The sequence below is a fragment of the Stegodyphus dumicola genome, chromosome 7, assembly GCF_044657685.1.
Source record: "Stegodyphus dumicola isolate Sdum_Otavi_A_Nest chromosome 7, ASM4465768v1".
Lineage (NCBI taxonomy): Eukaryota > Metazoa > Arthropoda > Arachnida > Araneae > Eresidae > Stegodyphus > Stegodyphus dumicola.
In genome coordinates this window covers 204262968-204285028 of record NC_140774.1, presented here as the reverse complement: position 1 = coordinate 204285028, position 22061 = coordinate 204262968, and the positions used below count along the sequence as shown (strand labels likewise).

The 22061-nt window shown below is 31.8% G+C and overlaps 1 protein-coding gene across 2 annotated transcripts in view; it reads left to right on the top strand.

Moving 5' to 3' along the window:
* The window catches only part of LOC118202890 (gem-associated protein 5-like), a 153800-nt gene extending 134422 nt beyond the window's left edge, over nt 1-19378 (top strand). The window contains exons 25-26 of one of the 2 annotated variants that reach the window (XM_085821265.1): nt 3110-5136; nt 18654-19378. In XM_085821265.1, coding sequence (XP_085677391.1) covers nt 3110-5136; nt 18654-18845 — 2219 coding nt within the window. In that variant the 3' untranslated portion in view covers nt 18846-19378. The remainder of the gene's footprint in view (nt 1-3109; nt 5137-18653) is intronic. The other variant, XM_085821266.1, reaches the window with a different exon arrangement.
* The last annotated feature ends 2683 nt before the right edge of the window (nt 19379-22061 follow it).

The window sequence follows — 22061 nt, the reverse complement described above, 5'->3', positions numbered from 1 at the left end:
ATCCGAAAGAGTTTTTACCCCTCTTTGACATTTTCCTAATGAGAAAAGTCGTTAGTCCCCTCCATGGATGCAGTAAAATTTACATGTTTGTCGGACACTGTCCCACAGTAGATGGGTTTGCTAGATTTGCGATTTTTTTCGATGATTATTTTGCTTTCATTTAAATGAAATTCTAAATAAATAGTGCACTGGATGTGCACTATTTATTTAGAACAAAATATATGCAAATGTTTATATTTCACTCACTATTTCTGATCAATCTCGGCAATAATTTGTGAATTTTATAACTTTGTTTTCACATTTCATTTATATTCGCGTATTTTCGTATTAGAAATTAGAAAATGAGAACAAAATTTTACAAAATATAATAAATACGAACTAGCAAAGTCTGCAGGTTGCAATTTTTAATAACATATTTTCATTAACAAATGGTTATGACTAATTTAATGAAATAATAATAGTTATTACCATTAGATGATTAGAATGAGATTTAATATAATTAGATTTTGTGATGAACTTACAGCAATAATAAAGCTTTAAATCTGCTTTTTTCGATAATTTTGTTGTTATAATATAAAAAAGAAAATCGATACATTGCTTGCGTTTCATCAATCTTTCACGTTTTCAAAAGAATAAGGATATACTGGGTGTTGACACTTATTGTGTAGTAAATCTGTTTTTCATATTTCTTCCAGTAATGAAAACGATTACCCTGGAATGTTTTCAAAGCAAAATTAAGAAAAATGTTTTACACCAAATTTTGCATAAAGTATCTTCTCGTGTACTTTTTATTTAAAGTGTGAAATTTTCTCTTTGAAAATATAAAAAATCATGAACGGAGCAAAATTAATTCATGAGAAATAACTTTAAAATGCAATAATGCCATCGTAATATGAAATAGTGGAGGCGAACAAAATTAATCCAATCAAACCCGAGGAACGGGTTGATTACATGTGGAGTTTTCCACCAGGAACGTAAATGCGGTGGTAGTGTATTTAATTATGGGAAAGCATACTAGGGCTATCTGCCTAAGGGAAGGGATGCCTTCGTGGAGGACTTTCTAAGGGAAACTGGCTCGTATACATGTTACACATGGGGAAAACCACGAGAACACCAATGCAGCCAGCCTGTTCATGGGATTTGAACCTCGAACCGAACTATCAGTGTTCAGCGACTTTACCGCTCGGCCGAACGTTGATGCAAGCAATTTTCTCTTAAAAAGGTTTACACGAAAGCATCCATCCCCTTAAGCAGAGAGCGTTCGCATGCTTTTCCGTAATTCAATCCTAATTCTCATACATTTAATAGTAAATTGACATACACCTTTACAGACAAAATAACAACCTTTTTTAAAGTTTTTTTATTATTATTATTATTATTAACTTGTCTGAATTTCTTTTATCTCTTGAGGAGTATAAGAATTTCAGCAAATAAACCTGGCCGAAATTTTATACAATGTAACTGATGTTTTGATTCAATTTAGAAGTAACGTGAGCTTTACTGATATTTAAATACTTTTTGGCAGATCTCATCCTAAAAGAGGGTTTACAGATAAATTGATTTTATTTAATTTACAATCAGTGAAAATCATTGAAAGCAATCATTGAATGAAATCATTGAATGAATGAAAATCACAGAAACTGTTATGCATACAATTGTCTCTTATTTATCTCCTGATAAATCAGACAAAATTGCCTATATAATAGAAGCACTTTGAAAGAGTTAACAGTTAAAAAAAAAAAAAAAAAAAAAAAAACGTTAAAATAAAATCTTATTATAAGTATAAAAAGGAAGTAAACGATAAAAGCAGTTTTAACTATTTTCTAGAAGGGCATTAAATCTAAAAAGTTAAATCTATTTTTATTTGCTATGATTAAAAAGCATTAAATCTGGTAAGCTTAAACATCATGCAAAATCGCTGACATTTTAATCATAGCAAAAGTCAGTACTAAAAAAATTAGAGATGGCCTCTATTTGATTTTCAAGTATATTGGCGCGAGACGAAACCTGCGGTTTTTGCCAAAATGTAGCCAAACTGATAAGAAGAGGGAAATAATGCGTAGCCTGCGGCTGTTCTGAGCAGCGACAATGGATCACCCAGAGATCTACAGATAGACGATTCTCCAAAGTAGGGAGGGAATGGGTGGTAGGACAGTTGTACCATAGCCGGCGTAAAAGAAAGTCATTTTCCTGGTACATCTGCTGTACCAGCCGGCTTCGAAATGTTAAAAAGTGGCTACGCACTCTTCCTATGACGCTGAGGGATATTCAAATCTTGGATGACCTCCCTTGATTCTACCAATTATCTGCCACTTTTGACCTTCACTTAAATGATGCCTTTGAGACATAACTACTTAATTCTGATCACTCTCAGAAACCACATTCTTTTTAAGAAACACTACAGACTGGAACTCCAACATGCATCTATTGTGCACCACGACGCTGATCACCGAATTTGCATGTTTAATGTGCTGATGTATGGGCGGAAGTGGAATTTTGTGTTCAGTTGTATATTTTTCTCATTATCTTTTAATTTTGATGTCTGGTATATTTAAAACCTGAAAAGTTACAGACTTTAAATTTAAATTTTAAAATTCAAAAACTTTTTACTGTATCAAGTTTATAAATTTAAATTAAAAAAACCTTTTACTGTATCAAGTTTTAATTAGAGGAAACAAAAGTGCTGGAAAACTTTGCATTGCCTTCATGGTATGCTGAAGACAAACTGTCATTGAATGGTTGTTTAGAATCACATTTCATTCCGCTTTCACTGCTAAATATGGACTTGTGGCTTTTGGGAAGTATAGTTGGTTGTCTTCAGCTTTCCTGAATTCCAACATATATAAATAAAATGTAGGAAAGATATATGATATTGTCATGAAAAAAAGGCCTTTTAAAAATTAAGTTTTTGCCATTCTCAGTCTTTCTATCAAAATTAATGAATTAATAAATTCCTGAAATTCAAATGATAAATATTTAATACATATGATGCCTTTTATTTATCAGATCTTGCTGAAACTGTATTTTATGGTAGTTTTGGTATCTTATGTAAGACATATTATTTGTTTTATGATTTGTATGTACAAAATATATTTATTTTTGCTTTTAGACTTGCATTGGTGTTGTCAGACAGGCACCATAGGATTTGAAGCTAGGAATAAAGATAATTGTGATAAATGTAATGATGCAGTTTTGGAGTTTCAAAAAATTTACGATAGTTTTTGTGACAAAATAATGCAGTGGATGAAAGAAGTGGACAAGAGTTTCATAAACAATAAAGAAGAGCTTAGTTCCGATTTACTCAACGTCACCGAAAGGATTACAAAAAAATTGTCAACCAAGAAAATGGAGGATAGTTTACTTGTTTATTTTGCTGCAAATTTTGTCAACAACCTACTCAAGTTGGTTCAAAAGAAGGATTTTGAATTAAAATGTCATAAAGCTGCAAGTAACCAGCCTATGCTACAAGAAAATGTTACAGATAGTAAAACAAAGGAAGACTCTCATGTGCTCGGAAACTGGCTACTTTCAAAAGAATCTATAAAAGAAGGGCTTAGCCTGGAAGACTTGATCAAAATTACAAAGACACGAATGGATCGGCAAGCTAAAATCTTAGAATCGCAAAAAGAAGTTAATGATCTGATATTTCGGGGATTTGAAGAAACTCTAGTAATTGAAGTAAACTCTGATTCTGAGGTAGTAAATTCTGAGGATGGAAAGTCAGACTTCCAAAATACTATAACAACAAATGAATGTAGCAATAATGGGCCAGTTTCAGCAGTTTCAGAAGAACATGTAAAAGACTTGATCGAAATCGCGAAGGTGGAGGCAGATTGGAAAGCCGAACTCTTGAAAAAGCAAGATGAAATTTATGCTGCCGTAGAAAGTACGTTGAAAGGAAATTCTTACCTTTCAAATCAGACAGCAGTAAACTCTAGTAACTCTGAAGATAGAAAGTCAGACTGCCAAAATATTTTAACAACAAATGAGTGTAGCAGCAATGTTGATAGTGCAGTTCAGAATGAAAAATTACAAGAAACATATAATGAAGTTGATAAAGCTTCCAATGAAAAGCTTTCAGATGCTCTCGAAAGTGAAAACCAGATTCCAAATGAAGATTCGTCTTGTGGCGAATTTTCTGATTTAGCTGCGCATCAAAACATTCTTGCTTTTAAACACGGAAAAATGTCCGAGTTAATGCGCTGTTGGTACGAAACCAATGATCTATTTCAAATGGAAACAAATCAGAAAAGAATTGGTAATGCTGTTCAAAATGTCACAGATGAGACTGATGGTAATTTGGTATTCTCTATGTTTAAAAAATGGATAAATATTAACGATGGGGGAAAAATATTGTCAAATGATAAAATTGATGAACAGTCTAAGGATGAAGTTTATCACAATAAAAGTTTCAAGGAACCCGACAGTCTGAAAAGCACAAACTTCATTTTTCCCATTTCTGAGGCCGAAAATCAAATAAATGTTGATATTGTTATGAGAGAGAAAAGTGACTCTGTTTCAGATATTCATACAAACGAGGACCAAAGAAAGGTTATAGATTTAAGTACTTTATACAGTATGATTGAACGATCACCAATTTTTACCGACTCTCACCTTCTGTGCTTAAATGATTGTGAATTGATGTATATTTTATTACTATTTATGACATCTGTGATTTGTAAAGACGAATATGCTCTATTTTATTACCTCAAAGACTACCTAATGCGTTTACAAGTTGCATTATCTTCCGAAGCTGTCGGCCAGTTCTCGGATGTAAAACAAATTCATTCTAATCATTGTGGAGAAAATTTAAAAAAAGAGCTTGACTTAAGTCCCCTAAAATCTGATGGAAATGATATATCAGAAACAGAGCAAACTGCCACTAAATCTTCTGCAGTTTGCTCCAAGAGTAGTCTTCAAGTTAAAGGAGATGAAATTCTAGTTTCAGAAGACAGTGAATTTCAGTCTGATTTCCCTGGCAACTCTAATCTAACTACCGAAAATGCATCTATCCAGTATGATTCTAATAATATTATTACTGATTGTAAATTGAAAGACTCTGTGGAAAGTAATGCTTTACAAGCTAAATATAAGGAAGTCCATGAGCTAATTAGTCTTCTGGAAAAGAATTCAGAAGTAAGTTTCAAAAATTTTTTTTTTCAGCTTTGTTAACTATCTGAATTACACTGCAGTTTTAAGGTAAAATTTCCTTCATCTGCTTATATTTTTATATTGTTCTTCATAATGACTCAAAGCTGCTGTAAACAGTATATTAGAATGAAATGTCGTAATTATGAAACTTGTTTATAGAAATAGATTAAGTTATTTTGATGTTTGTCCTATTTGCGAAGAGAAAGAGGACAAAACAGGTACAGTGGATAAAAAAAAAGTATTGGCAATTGCCTATGAATGATCATATTTGCTAACAAAGTATGTTTACCAATTTTATTTTAGCATAGTGATTACAGAAGGAGAAAAGACAAACAAATATAACAAAATTTTCATTTAAATATTTTTTTTAATCAAAATCTACGAGAAAATCCAAAATTTACATTATAAAAATGTATTGGCAAAATTATGAAATTGACAAAATTATGAGCAAAAACAAAATCAGTATATGTTTAGTACTTTGTATGCATACCTTTTACATCTATAACAGCTTGTAATCTATTTCTCATAGAGGAAACTAAGGTCTTTGTTGTGCTGTTAGAAATTTGCCACTCTTGCAAGAGTAAACGTTTCAGGTCGTCTTTACTTAAAATTTTATGTTTCCTTATTTCTAGATTCAGCAGGTGCCATAAATTTTCAATTGGATTGATGTCAGGCGATTGGGGTCGGGTTTTCAACTGGCGAGGAGCATTGTAGAGTAGCCATTCACGGGTGGGATTTGCTGTATGCTTGGAGTCATTGTCTTTTTGAAAAACGAATGATGTTCCCAAGCCAAGTTTTTGGGCACTGATTTTTAAGTTATGGCGTAAAATGTCAATGTATGTATGTGCTGTCATAATACCATCAATAAAATACAGGTTGCCAACTCCATTAGCTGCCATACAGCCCCAAACTAAGATGTTGCCTCCACCATGTTTTACAGTAGCAGTTAAATGTTGCTTTTCCAATTCAGTATTTGGCCTCCTCCACACATATCATCGTCCATCACTGCCAAAAATGTTAAACTTTGATTCGTCGGAAAAAATAACTGTGTTCCAAAACTCTTCAGATAAATCAACGTGGGATTTTGCGAAATCTAACCTCTTTCTCCTATTTATTTCCAAGATGAATGGTTTCTTTCTTGCTGCCCTTCCATAATAACTTCTCTCGTGTAAAAGATTCCGTACAGTCTGTACGCTGAAAGTCTTTTGCGAAGTGAAAGCAACATCTCTAGCTATCTGGGTTGCACTTATTTTCGGGTTTTTCTTAACCTTGTTAATAATGACACGTTCTTCTCTTGTAGAAAATATTCAAGGTCATTGACTTCTAGTCTTATTTTCTGTTGATCCTGTTTCCTTGAACTTTTTTACAACACTTCTGACAGTAAATAAACTTATATTCAACTGCACTCCTATAGCACGATAAGTTAAACCTTCATTTCTGAGCCTAATAAAGACTTTATACCGGTAGAGTTTCTTAACAATCGAAACACGTAACTTCAATTTAACAAAATTTGAATAGCAGTTAAAACTTTGCCAATACTTTTTTGACATGCAAATTTTTGTTTTCAAAAGAAGAAATCGTAGAAAATGCAAATTAAAATAAAATTTTTACTATTTTTATAGATCTAAGATGTCTGGTATTTAATTTACGACAGCTAAAATTGCATAACATTTTATTTATTTGTCAAAATGAATAAATTAAGGCAATTGCCAATACTTTTTTTATCCACTGTATAAGAAATTACTTGATTTGGAGATGAAGATTTTTTTTAAATTTATTAGAGCATTGTATTTTAATATAGCATAAGAAGAATTTGGTTAATAAATTAGAATTATATTTAATTAAGGTTTATTTGCCTGAATGATGAGGTTTCTTTTTATGGGAAGCAGTGGACTGGGGTTCTTTTCAGCCTGTTTTGCTTCTTCACCGTTTCACCACTGCTACCCTCTTTCCTTTTTTCTCTGTTTATTTCTTCTTCCTCTCCTTGGTTGTTCTCTTGGATGCAGCCGATTTTTGGCTATAAAGTGAACTTATATTCACTAGCCGGGACAGGCTGTACCCAGTTTCTAACTAATCTCCTTTTACAAGGTTACTAGCCGCTATGCGGCTAGCCTCCATCTGGCTTTTAAATGGACGGGAAAACAAACATCCAGTATCTAAGAGAAACATTAAATTTAAAAACTGCACAGAATTATCACCCTCATTTTTCCAAGTGGCAACAGTGCTGATATCAGAAACAATGGCTGGATGCCATTGTTGCTACCTCCCATGGATTTGATGCAGTTTTATCAAAAAACTTTAACCCCCTGGCTGCTCATCCTGTGATTTCAATGGGCAACTCAAATGTAGCAAAATCTGCTCATCCCGCGATTTCTGTGGGATGTGTTTTTCTTCCTTTGTTGAGGTGCACAGCCTGTTTTTTCCCCGTTTAACCACTAAAATAAATTATATACAGTATTAGATGTTTAGTTTACATTTTGGCCAACAGATAGATATCTTTAGTTGTCCACTAAATTGCGGCATTTGAAGGCACATGGTGTTATATATGTAACTGTAACTGTATCTATTATTATGTTTAACCATAACTGTAATATAGAATAGTAGATGAGTAATGTAGAATAAATGATGTTTGTGTACATCTTGTAATCATAACTGAGCAGTACCCAACACATATAAAATACAACACATGGCGCAGCCCGTGGTTGATTAAAAAAAGAAAATCTGTTTTCAAGAACCATGCAGCCTGGGTAAAAAAGATGTTCTAAACAAAAAGTGAAGAAGATAAGAAGGATGTTGACAAAGTAATTGAAGCTTTCGAACATTTTTGCATACCGAAAGCAAACGAAAGTGTTGATAGACATATATTTTTCTGTCGAACACATCATGTAGGTGAATCGTTTGATGATTTCTTAACCGATTTAAAGAAATTAAGTAGCAACTATGGATTTGCAGAATTAAAAGATAGTTTAATAAGGGATAGAATAGTAAGTGGAATTCTAAATAAAAATCTCAAAGACAGATTATTAAGGAAAGATCAGTTAACATTGGAGAAATGTATTAAAATGTGTAAAGCTTCTGAATTAGCAGAACTTCAGCTGAAAACTTTAATTGAAGAAAATAAAATAGAAGCTATCAAACGTAATAAATTTCGACCTTCAGAAGAAAAAAGTCAGCCTTGTAAGAAAGACTATCATGTAAAACAAAGTACTAAATCTTCTTCAAACTATCAAGGAAATAAGTACAATAATCCAAAACCATGTAGAAAATGTGGAACTTTTCATAAGTTATACAACTGTCCTGCTTATAATAAGATTTGCTTGTACTGTAAAAAGAAAAATCACTTTTCTAAAATGTGCACTTTTAAAAATGTTAATGTTGTACAGAATAATTTAGAGCATGAGTTACATAATAATGGTAATGAATATATTTTAGGGTCAGTAGAAGATATAAAAGTAAACATATCTAAATATTTATTTGTTAAGTTGGATACTGGAGCTCAGTGTAATGTGCTACCATTGCCTAAATTTAAACAATTAAATTTAAGAGAGAAATGTTTGACTAAATCAAAAGTCACTTTAAATAATTACAATGGTACTACAATTGATGTAGTTGGAAAATGTAAATTATTATGTGAAACATCGAAAGGGGACAAGGATGAAATAGAATTTTAAGTTGTAGCATGTGATAAAAATGTTCCAGCTATTTTAGGGTTACCTACATTGCAAAAATTAAACCTAATACAAAGGATTTGTACAGTAAGTCCTGATTCTAACGAAAAGTTACCAGAACTTTTAAAAGGATATCAAGATTTGTTTAAAGGAACTGGGAATTTAACTGGATATACATATCATATTAAATTAAAACCAGGAGCTGTTGGTAAAATAGAACCCTGTAGGAAAATTCCACTTAGCTTATTAAATCCATTAAAAAAGGAATTAGCAAGAATGGAAAAAGATGGTATTATAAAGAAAGTTAACCAACCAACAGAATTCGTGAATTCATTAGTGGTAGTAAGGAAAAAGGATGGAAATTTAAGAGTGTGTTTAGATCCTCAGCACCTTAACCAAAATATACTGAGAGAACATTATCACATACCAACCTTTGAAGAAATTTCATCTCAAATGACAAATGCAAAGGTCTTTAGTATTTTAGATGCAAACAAAGCATTTTGGCAAATTAAACTGTCAGATTCAAGTTGTGAATTTACTACATTTAACACTCTGTTTGGTAGATATTGTTTTTTAAGGTTGCCATATGGACTGAGTTCATCACCAGAAGTTTTCCACAGAAGTTTTTCTGAAATTTTTAGTGATTTAGAAGGAGTTCAAATATATATAGATGACTTATTAGTTTGGGGTAAAGATAAAAAAGAACATGATTCAAGATTAAAGAAGTTGTTGGACAGAGCCAGAGAAAAGAATGTTAAATTTAATTTAAATAAATGTAAATTTGGGCTGAATGAAGTGAAATATATGGGACATATATTTTCTAAAGATGGTTTAAAACCAGATGAAGACAAAATTAAGGCTATTCTAGATATAAAACCACCAAAAAATGTGAAAGAATTAGAAACTTTCCTAGGAATGATTACATATGTTTCTAGATTTATACCTAATGTTTCAGAATTGACATCATGTTTAAGAGATTTGTTGAAAAAACAAGTTATCTGGAACTGGAATGCAACACATGAAAAAGCATTTAGAAGACTAAAAGATGTCTTGGTAAATAAACCAGTTTTACAGTATTATGATATTAACATGCCAGTAGTTTTATCTGTAGATGCATCTCAAGAAGGACTAGGAGCAGTCTTACTGCAGAATAATTTACCAGTGGCATATGCATCTAAGGCATTAACAGATACACAGAAGAATTATGCTCAAATTGAAAAGGAAACTTTAGCTATTGTATTTGCGTGTGAGAAATTTCACCAGTATATATTTGGAAAAAATATTACTGTGGAAAGTGATCATAAACCACTGGAATCAATTTTTAAAAAGCCATTAAATAAATGCCCTGTAAGACTACAAAGAATGCGTATAAGATTACAGCCATATCAGTTTGAGATAAAATATAAACCAGGAAAAGAACTTTTTATAGCGGATTCATTATCAAGATCATTCACTGATGAAGGATCTGATTTCTTTGAAGGAGATATAGAACCTCATATTGGATTGGTTGTAGAATGTATACCAATGTCTAATGGAAGAATCTACCAAATGGAAGTTTTTCAACTGGAAACAGAAAAAGATGAAGAACTACAAGTTTTAAGAAAATTAATTAAAACTGGATGGCCAGATGAAAAATGTATGGTTCCAAAACTGGCAAAACCATATTTTAACTTCAGAGAAGAACTATCAGAAGCAAATGGATTAATATTTAAAAATTCCTGTGTTGTTGTACCAAGAAGTTTACGAAAAGATATGTTAAGCAGAATTCATTATGGTCATTTAGGAGTAGTAAAATGCAAGATCAAAGCAAGAGAAATATTATATTGGCCAGGAATGTCCAAAGAAATTGAAGATTTGGTACTGAATTGTCAAACATATTTAAGTTTACAAAAAGCTAATACTAAAGAACCAATGATATCTAAAGAAATACATAATGGTCCATGGGAAGTATTGGGAACAGACCTCTTTTACTTTCAAGGAAGGGATTATCTAATAGTTATAGATTATTTTAGCAAATATGTTGAAATTGGACGTTTGGAAGATTTGTCAAGTGTAGCAGTGATAAAGCAATTGAAATCAATTTTTGCAAGACATGGTATTCCGAAAATAGTATATTCGGATAATGGTCCACAATATAATTGCAGGAAATATAAAGATTTTGCAAGAAGATGGAATTTTGAAACCAGAACTTCAAGTCCAAAATACCCATAGTCTAATGGAATGGTTGAAAGACATATTCAAACTGTCAAGCGAATGTTAGAAAAAGCTGTAGTTGACAACAAGGATCCATATTTAGTTTTACTGGAATATCGTAACTCTCCTATTTCAGATGAAATTAAGTCACCTTCAGAATTGATGTTTGGAAGAAAAGTAAATGGATTGATGCCTATAAAAGAGAATTTTGTCCAAGCTAAACGATATGAAGACCATAAACAACATTTACTGAAGAGACAAATCTTACAAAAAAGTTATTATGATAGGAATGCAAGACCATTAAAACGACTGAAAACAGGAGATCATGTTTACATAAAAGAGAAAGGGAAAAAACTAAATGAAAGAGGGAAAATTATAGAAGAAGCAGAAAGACCACGTTCATATAGGATTATAAGAACAGATGGAAGAATTGTAGAAAGGAACAGAAGAGACCTTCTTAAAGGAACTAATCAGGAAGAGTTTGCAATACAAAACAACTATGAGAATGAAGTTATAGATGAGCCCGAGATACATGAAAATAGTAGGAGCACTTCAAATTTAGATGTGCCTGTAAGTCCTTCAAAATCTAACAGAAGTGTTGTGTCACCAAATAGCAAAAGAAGTATAGTATCATCAAATTTTTCAAATGGACATAACTACGTCACTCGATCTGGTAGGACTGTTAAGAAACCTTATTATTTAAAAGAATATGTTTAATTTTACTACTATTATTATTTTTTATAAAAAAAGGGAGATGTTATAAATGTAACTGTAACTATATCTATTATTATGTTTAACCATAACTGTAATATAGAATAGTAGATGAGTAATGTAGAATAAACGATGTTTGTGTACATCTTGTAATCATAACTGAGCAGTACCCAACACATATAAAATACAACACACATGGTATTGCCGCTCAAACTCCACTTTTTGGCCTTTTTCCTTACAGAAATAGCTGCTGGAAAACATTCAGTGATTATCGTGATTATTTAATTAAATTATTGAATTATTAATTAGATTTATTGATTAGATTAATAATTAGATTGATTATTAATTAGTTTTATTGAATCTGGTGCAAAGACTGCGAAGTTAGACTTTGCCTTGAATCCTGTTTTGAGCTCTATCATACTAAACTGCATTTCTAAGGTATTTTTTCCTCAGTGCTTTATATTTTCTTAAATTTTATATATTTTACTTTTTTATATTATGCAATAAATAGAAATTAACTGTAATTCGACTGAAATTTATTATAAAAATCTATATAAAAAAACATTTTCTAGAAAGGAAAAATGCATTTTTCAATTCTCCAATATATATATAGATTTAAAATATGAAAAAAAAGGGGGGAAAGCAATTTTAGTCCACAAATTGAGCAGTCAGAGGGTTAAAAATAAAAACTCATTTGAATTTTGAAAAAATTTGCTTCAAGTTGCACTAACTAGATGCATCTATGTACCAAATTTCATAGCCCTGGGTCAATTAGCTTACGTGCAGCACAAACAAAACAACACGCACACAGACAGACAGACTCTTCCTTTTATATATATAGATTAAAATGCAAAATTTTAACAAGTGATAAATTATCATGTACAATACACAATAATTGCAATGTTCCAACAACTTAAGCACTGAGGTTTTTTTATTATGCTAATACGAGGGTAAGTTGAAAAATAAGTTTCCCGTGTCGACTGTGGTCAGAGTTGTGTATGAAAGTCAAAAAATAGAATGAGACATTAAAGATATGACATACCTTTATTTTTCCACATAGGTACCAAGTACATTGAGACATTTGTCATATCGCTTGATAAGCTTCAAAAAGCCCTACAGGAAAAAATCAGGGCTTTGCATATGGAAGAAGTCCACCAAAAAGTCCAGCAACAAAACTCCTTGGGCGTCCAAGAAAACTGTGAGGAGCACTTTACCTGCAGAGGGAGTTGTCTTGAACTTCTTTCGGACAGGTGATGACAGATGTTTCCACTTCATAGATGCGGCCTTTGATTCTGGCATGAAATGGTGGACCCACGTTTCATTCTTCGTCACAATCCGAAACAGAAAGTCATTGCCATCTTCATGGTAACGCACAAGATGTTCCAGGCTGACCCCCATGCGTTGTTCCTTGTGTGTCGAGGTCAATTGTCAACCCATCGTGCTGACACTTTTCTGTATCGAAGAATGTCGTGGATGATGTTTTGAGCTCGCTCATGTGAGATTCCAAGTTCTTCCGCTACTTCATCGATGGTGATATGCCGGTTCGCTCTAATCATGTCATCCACCTTCCTGACATTTGCATCTGTAGTGGCCGTGCGCGTCCGGCCAGCTCTCGGTATGTCCTCCACTCGCTGACGTCCATCATTGAATGTGCGACACCATCTCCGCACCATTTGCTTCGACATCACACCTGGCCCATAGACTTCCATGAGGCGGTTATGAATTTCTGTTCCTGATACTCCACGTGCCCATTCATAGCGGATAACTGCTCTCACTTCCTCCTTTGACCACGAATTCAAAACGCACCTTCTGTCCATACCTACCGGGGCTCAAATGAGAGGTTGGTCTCTGCTTTGCGCAGGCACTGCAACAGCACCATCTGCTTGATTTGCAGCAACCTCTACCCAATGGTTATCGGTGACTTGCGCGTTTTCCTGCTGTGTAGCCTTTCGCCCATAGCCATTCAACGCTTCTTCCATATGCAAAGCGTGAATTTTTCTTGGAGGACTTTTTGGAGCTTATCAAGCGATATGACAAATGTCTCAATGTACACGTACGAGAATAATAAAATAAAGGTATGTCATATCTTTAATGTCTCATTCTATTTTTTGACTTTCATACACAACTCTGACCACAGTCGACAGGGGAAACTTATTTTTCAACTTACCTACGTACATCAGCTATGACTTCATAATTGATATATTCCCTAAATTATCTACTTATTTGCTAATGTTTTCACAGAAAGGCAAAATTGTGTAAAACAGGAATTCTCAACCAGGAAAAATTTCAAAGTTTCCGGGTGGGGTGGAAGAGAATTATTATATTTTTATTGAGCTTTTAAGTATATATTGTAGTTTATAAATATAAAAAACTTTCATTCAAGTTTTGGTATTTATTAACATTTTCTTTACTCTTTGTTGTTTAATTTGTAAAGCAGATTAAAAAATAAATTTAATTAAGTGTATATGTATTTTTTATATCACATAACTCAGAAAGAGTGGGGGTGAGGCATATGATTCGAAACTCATCAATATTGTTTGCTCTCCTGTTGGAGAAGAATTTAGATCTTGATGAGACATAGGCATTTCATCTGCAAAGTTATGTACACATTGATAAAAGCACTCTTGCTAGAGGTAACTGCCATTGCATGCATCATAATCTATGTCATAAGCCTTCAAGGTTAATATGGCTGATAGAATTGCACTGTTGAAGCATGGAAAAAATTTAATTGGACTGTAATGAATCCAAACTCCCAGAAATCCTTGTATGGGAGCTGTTTGCACAGAAAATTAACCCTTTTATTATGCTGTCCCTTAGTGTGTCCTTAGCTGCCAGCATTCCCATTTTCCATCAAATCTCCCAGTTTTTTAGCCATACTTAAGAATTACTTAAGAAAGTGCTTCCTGACAATAAATAAAATTTATCAAATATCAGAAATTTAAATTGTGCAAATTCCTTTTCTCCATCCCTACTGATTTTTCTTTGTTATCTTTTTTTTAGTCCAAAGGGGCTTTGTCCATGAAGGACTATTTTTGTTTTGTGTCGATTTACTACAAATGGCGAATCACTTTTCAAACTGTTGCCACAAAGTATTATCGTATTTAAAGAAATTAAATAATGAAAAATCTGCATAAATGTATGTATATTTCTCACATTGTGATAAAACAATGGTATATAGAGCAAATATTGAATGATGTAATCCTCCTACAAATATGGGCATGTGGAAGACCAAATATGAAATTTGGTATTTGTTTTATTATCGATTTCCTATTTTGTAAAACTTTAACAAATTTTTATTAACAAACTCAAGGATTTCAAAGCGAGCAAAGGCAACATTTTAAAATCTGAAACATTTCAGATCTTTTTTTAACTTATTTATTTATTTTTTAAGTTATGATTTGCTTTTAATCTACTGTAGATATTTGTAAAGCAGACATAGATCGTATTAATCTGACACTTCCATCATCTGGGCAGAGTTTATGTGCCGTATCACAGTGATAAAAGTTGCTACATGTTACTATAGTCTGTTACTTTAAAATAGGCACTTATGTGCCATTTGCCATCTTAATCGATGTCGACAATACTTACTTTCTTCATGTCATTTGAGACTTCACTTAGCGTCAGCCTTCTACTAAGGGCTTTTAAGCTTTTCATGAAGCGAAACATGATAAACAGTAATGAAGTGCAGGGAGGATTAAACAAGTTCCCTTTTTTCCACACAGCTGTCGTTTCCGTGGTTACGAGTCAAATTGGATGGCAGAACATAACCTCGATGTTCCTATTTTAGAGTAGCACACACTATAGGCTGGTATATCTAATTGTTCTTTGGTTTATCGATACTTCACTGGCTAGATTACTGAATCTCCCTTTTTTCTAATTTATTGCCTTCGCTAATGAAAGTGTTTTTCGGCAATAAATTTAAACTGTTAGAAATAAAATTTGCTCAGTTTGAGTCTCATTATCGAATTAGTTAATTGAGCAAATTTCGTTTACCCATCCCTAGTGATATTTAATGTAATTTTTCTTATTAAATTTGAGCTGAATTCTCTTTATCTGTTGACATTTGTAAAACTTAATATGAAGATTCAACCAAATGTTAAGTCATTAAATAATTGTGTTTAATTTTGTTTTATATTAGTATGTAAAGTCATTAAATCCAATTTCAGAGCAGGAAACATGAAAAATATGCAGTACAAATGATTTAATTTTCATCATATTTAAAAGTACTTTGATAAAATAGTGCTTTCCTTACTTAATGAGAATTTTCTCAGTCCAAAAGTGTAAGAAAATTTCAAAATGAGACAGAGAACATAAAATTTAGAATATGTGATTACATATTAATATACTTTACATCAGAATCATATTATAAATCACCGAATAAACTGAATCATATGCTATAATAGTAATTTGAATTATTTTTGAATTCTGAACTGGTGCCTCCATGCAGCATGAAAACATTCTGGAAGCTCTGCTTTTAGTGGGTGAACTTGCTGGTTTTTTATATTTCAAGTTTGATAGCTACATAATTTGAATTTACAATTTTTTAGAGAATTTGTTGCTGCAACTGACGATAAATATAGATAATACAGTCAAAAGTTGTTAATTCGAACACCCATAATCCGGACCTCAAAGCTAAAAACTTTCTGTGCATGCGCCACGTTGACACATGCGCATAAGCGTTTACGCGTGCGCGTAAGACCTTTTATGACTGCGCGTGTGCGCAAGCTCAGAATACGTTTTCGCGCGCGCATTTTATGTATAACGGACGGTATAAGCTAAAATTGTCTAATTATCTATTTCAGTTAATGTTGATGATTGCGTTGTTCCTTAATTTTCGAATTGGATCCGCCTTATTATTTTTTGCAGATTGTAAGAGCAATACTATAAAAGTAAACTTGAATTTTCGATTATGTCAGCTAGAATTTCCGATTCTCGAGCTCCCAAAGGATTTCAAAACGAAAGTATGTTTCGATGTCCATCAAACAAAAAGTAGAATTGCTGCAAAAAATGGATAAAGACATGAAGAATATGACAGAGAGGTTAGTGAAAACGAAAAAATTTCGATTGACATGTTAGTCGGTATTCTCGGCACAGCAATTAACGGGACTTGAACAGCGGAACTTTGTTACTGAACGAGAAATTATGTCTGTTTATAGAATTAAAGAGAAAGTATTATCACATAAAACAAAGCAACTTAAACAACTTACGTTAAAAGAAATGTTTAATAAAGTAAACAAATAAATATTAAGCTTTTTTTTTTTGGCAAATTTTGATACCCTTTAGATCATAATTGTTCTTTATTTCATAAATTACGGTTTCATATTTTTAATTTTAGAATTTCTGCATGCCATCTTACCAGATTTAAACTGATGATCTATAATCCGGAATTGCCGAAGTCGCAACGAGTCCGGATTAACGACTTATGACTGTATATATATACGTGCATATTAAAATATGTCAAAGAATTCTTTAACAGTATTGCGAATTTTTTATGATGCCATAAAAGTAAATGGAGGTGAGATGAATAATATATACTTTCTGATGTTACAATATGCCAGATCTGCTCATGGTTCTTACCATCAAGCATTCGAAGACAAAAAGATTTGTGATAATGAAAATAAAAGAGAAGGGGAAAATGTCATAGGACAAGGACAAAAGGAAAACCCAAGTACAGATTAAAATTCTGGGGGGGGGGATGAACAAAATTCTTTAACAAAAAAATTGTTTCTTCAATTTACTTACAAATTGAATTCTAATCAAAAATTATATTTAATGTATATTATACACTCTTTTGCAAAAAAAATCAAAGCACCAAGAAGGACTTTAGTGATCGTGACGAAATTTGGTATGCAAAAACATCTTGATCGAACATGCAAATGATCAAAGTTTCAAGGCAAATGAACAGGAATTGCCATCAAAGCGTGCATTTCTAGTGCACAATTTGCAAAGTATAAAACCAGTAACAGAGGTAGAAAATTTATTCATTTTTGTTGCTGCTATTGTAATTCCATAAAGAAGCAACTAAAAGATGCCATTACAGTTTCATATTTTTAATTGTATAATTTGTGCATGCCATCTTACGAGATTTAAACTGATGATCTATAATCCGGAATCGCCGAAGTCCCGACAAGTTTGGATTAACCCGGTAACTTTTGACTGTATATGTGTAATTTTTGAGTATCTGAATTTTGCTTTTTCTTTGTTAACTCTTTGGCTACATTTGATGTATCAGTACTTCATGCATTTGTTTGGGCAAAGACGCACATGACATACTGATACGTCGTTGAAACTGAGACGAGATTTAGCTAGTTCATTCTGGTTCATATCAAAGTAATGTGTATCTGTTGCAACAGAATAAATAATTTCAGTAGTTTGGTGAACCTTGTTTCGGATACACAACCCCATAATGACAGAAATAGGGAATATATTTTATCAATGTGATGATGACAGTTTTAATTAAAGTAGTAATCATGAAAATGAGAACTTATCAAACTTGAAAGTGATAATGATAGCGAAATTATTCCAAGACGTAAAAGACGCTTATCAAGCAGTGATAGTGAATATTCTCATGAAAAATTAGATGAATGGATTTGGGAAGAAAAAGAAAATGTACCTGATGTAAAACAGTTTTCTGAAGTACCTGGAATGATTACTTTCATTAAAACATGTTATCACTTTGATAAAATATATTCTGCATTTCTGTCATTATGGGGTTGTGTATCCCAAACAAGATAATGTGATAAACAAGTGTAAAAAAAATTTCAAATAAATGTGTACCCAAAGGGGTAAATTGGAATGTATCAGAAAAGAAACTTGAAAATCTGTGTGAAATAATGTTTGGGTCCATGATCTGTTTAATAATTACAGGATTTTTATTTGTAAATGCTTCTTTTTTAATATTATTTCATTTGTGTTAAATCTTGATTTCAGGAAATGCCGTATCCCGATCCACTGGATGCAGCATCAAAGGTATGTGAAGTAGCATATAATGTCATGAAGAAATCGAGGTGTGAAGCTGTGCAGAAAAAGTTTCATAATTTTGTTCATGCGGTTGTGTTTTGGACTGAAAAATTTTCAACTGATAAAAACTGCACTGTATGTCAAATCTGTCAAAAAGTGTAAATTCGGAAAATGGTTATGAAATCATTGTATGTAACCCATCTGAAATGTGCCAAAGTGTTTTTATAGTCATTTTTGATAATAGATCACTTTAACATGAATGAAGCAAATTCATTTGTAATGGGATGAATTTATTACTGTGGATAGTCAAGTGCACTGGCCGGTGTGAAATTCACAAACCGGATTTGCTTTACAATGAATGAACAAAACATCAGTAATTTTTCAAGATGTAAAAAATAATATTGATAGTGTAATAAGTTACGTGGACAAAAATATAATGGAAATGTTTTTAAAACATACATATACATTTCTATGCTGGATGTAATATTTTGTTAAATGAATCACTGATGTAATTCAGGAATAGTCAAAATTCTCCACAAATAAATTTCTTATATTTTTGAGTGTTTAAAATTAAATTTTTCATTTACTTGGAAAATTTATCTTGTATTTAAGTCATTAAATTTTCTTTTCATATAAAACAATTCAGAGAATATAATATTCCTGAAATTTCAAAAATAAATTACTGTATTGTAGGAGATATGTGCTTCAAATCTCAATTCTTATGCCAGAATTAAACACTTAAATTCAGATTCATAACAAACGATTAAAAAAAATAAATGTAATATAATAAATTATTTTAACCTATGAATGGTAATGAAATACAACAAGACTGGCACAGCAGTTGTCATACTTATGAACCTTTGAGCTAGGAGTAGGAGTTTGCATAAAATGCAACACAAGTGCAATAAACAATTATTCATTTATTTTTTCTTTCAGTTTCGTTATGTTCCCTTTAATCCATTATTAAAAATATTAATTTCATAATATCAACTTACCACTAATAAGAAAACTACACTTTTTTGAATTAATTCATTTTATATACATGTCCATTTTTAGTATTTGTATTTAAGTATTGTGATAAAAAGTTTGACGCATTTTTAAAGCAAATAAAGACGTGTCTTTCTTCAGCAGATGATAAGCTTTCAGAAAGAGATGTTCTTATTTTCTTCCTTTGATAAAGGCTTGAGCTGGTGTGGAGGGGAATTTTTGTTTAATTATTTATGTATATTTCTGATTTTATTTTCAGTGCTGGTCCAGCGAATTCGAAGATCCTTGGTATTATGAATCATGTTCTGAAAAATGATTGGGAGTTGTGGCAAATTAGAATACCGAAATTGGCATGTAAAATAAATTTAGAATATTATAGTCCCATGTATATTAATACCATAAGCATGAATTAGGATCACCATAATACATTTTCTGTATTTTTAGAATCGTCTCTGTCTGTGGGTATGTGTGGGAGGACTTTTTCGTCTACGATACTTTTATATATGAAGTTTTCAAAAAGTTCCAATTTCATAGTTAAGCTTTCTACATTCATATACAAAGTTGATTATATTTGTAAAATTGGACAACCGGAAGGGCTACTTTACATGAAACCCATAACATCTTTAAAGGGACGAAAGGGATATTTTGGTTGGTTCGTTGGTGTCGTATTGCTTGAGAAGTCAAATGGATCTATACATGGAAATCACAGCTTTTGCCAGTTCCACAACCAATAACAGTTTTTAATGAAAAACTACATTAATATATTATTATGCAAAACTTAGTGTTTTTGACTTATATCAATGGTAGCTGTTTGTTAGATTTGGGCTAAAATGGTTAAATGAAGTGATACTTTACTTGAAGCTCTGAACGGACTTTTATGAAAAAATATAAAACGAGATAATCCAAAACTTTTCAAATTTGAGATTCAATAGGATTGAGAACAAACAATAGATTTTCACTGTATGTAATAAATTGGAAGGGTTACTTAAAATTAGAAACATATAATTAAAAGCAGATCAAAATGAATTTAGATATGTTGATAAATAATATGGAAAAAAATTAATTTATAGCATTTGTTTAAAAAAGTTAATTTAATTTTAAAGTTAATTTTCTTTAATTAAAAACATATATATAATTATACTTTATTTGATTGCCCAATAAAGTACTATTTTCAATGAAGAAATTTATTTTCTTAAAAAATAAAGGGGCAAACATTGATGACGCTGATATAAATTTAGAAAAACCCATTTTGATACATGGGCAATTATACCTAAAGTATAATCCAGAATTTAGTATTATAGAACTTTCATTTTTATTGGAACAACTGGATTTTGTTTATAAATTGTTAACAGGAATTGATATTTTACTTAAAGATCACTGATATTTAAAACATGGAATTGGCGGGAAGTCATGTGTTGGCCGCATCTTCTCCCTTCTTGTGTGTATGTGGTTGACGTCATTCTCTTTATATTCATTACAGCATCAGTGTATTAATTTTCGTTGTTAATATTCCATAATCGGGGTGAGCGCCAAACTTGGCGAGAGTTTTTTTTATTTGGCGCGATTTTTATTGGTTGTGGTTTCCGGCTGTATGTTTTCTTGTGGCAAACCTAGAGCTTTATTTCAGTAATTGTAAGAGTGCAAATTTGGTTTAGCTAGAAGACTTTTTTTTTTTAATTTAATTTTGAAATACTGTGTTTGTTTTTTACTGTTTAATATTATATATACAATTTAAAATTAAATATTTGCAGAAGGTTAAGGCTGTTGGTGGTGGGAGAATGTTGGATTTCAGATGACGTTAAGTTATGAATGTTTTCATTTAATTTTATATAGTTCATTATTTTGTTTAGTTTTGTTTCTTGCACATGGCAATCGAAAGATGTGGAATATTTAAAGTTTTGAACGAAAGTTGTTTAGTGTGCTGAATTCCACGACGTTGTTTTGTCATTTACTCTTCTGTTTGCACATACAGTGTCTCACAAAAGTGATGGGACACTTGTGCTTTACAAAAGGAAACTGTAATAAAATAAATTAAAAAAACATGTAAACATTTTTTGTGGGTGTGTTTCATACTTAAATTTAGTAACAATTATTACATAACATACATTTTCTCAAAATATTAAAATATTAATTTAATAAAAATACAATTGTTTAGAACGGAGTAAAAAATGGCTCACATAAGTGATGGAACACCATTAGATATTACTACGTACTAGAATAAAAATATTTTTGGGTTTTTTTATTTTTACTCAAAAGCAATTGGCAATAATTTATAAAATCGTCTGCAGTATTTCTCTCCAGTTTGTTTCGGAATTTTTGTGTTTTTTTAGCTCTGTGCAGCCATGAATGCTAAACGAAAAGAAACTTTGCCTGAAGTTCGAAAATTAGTTA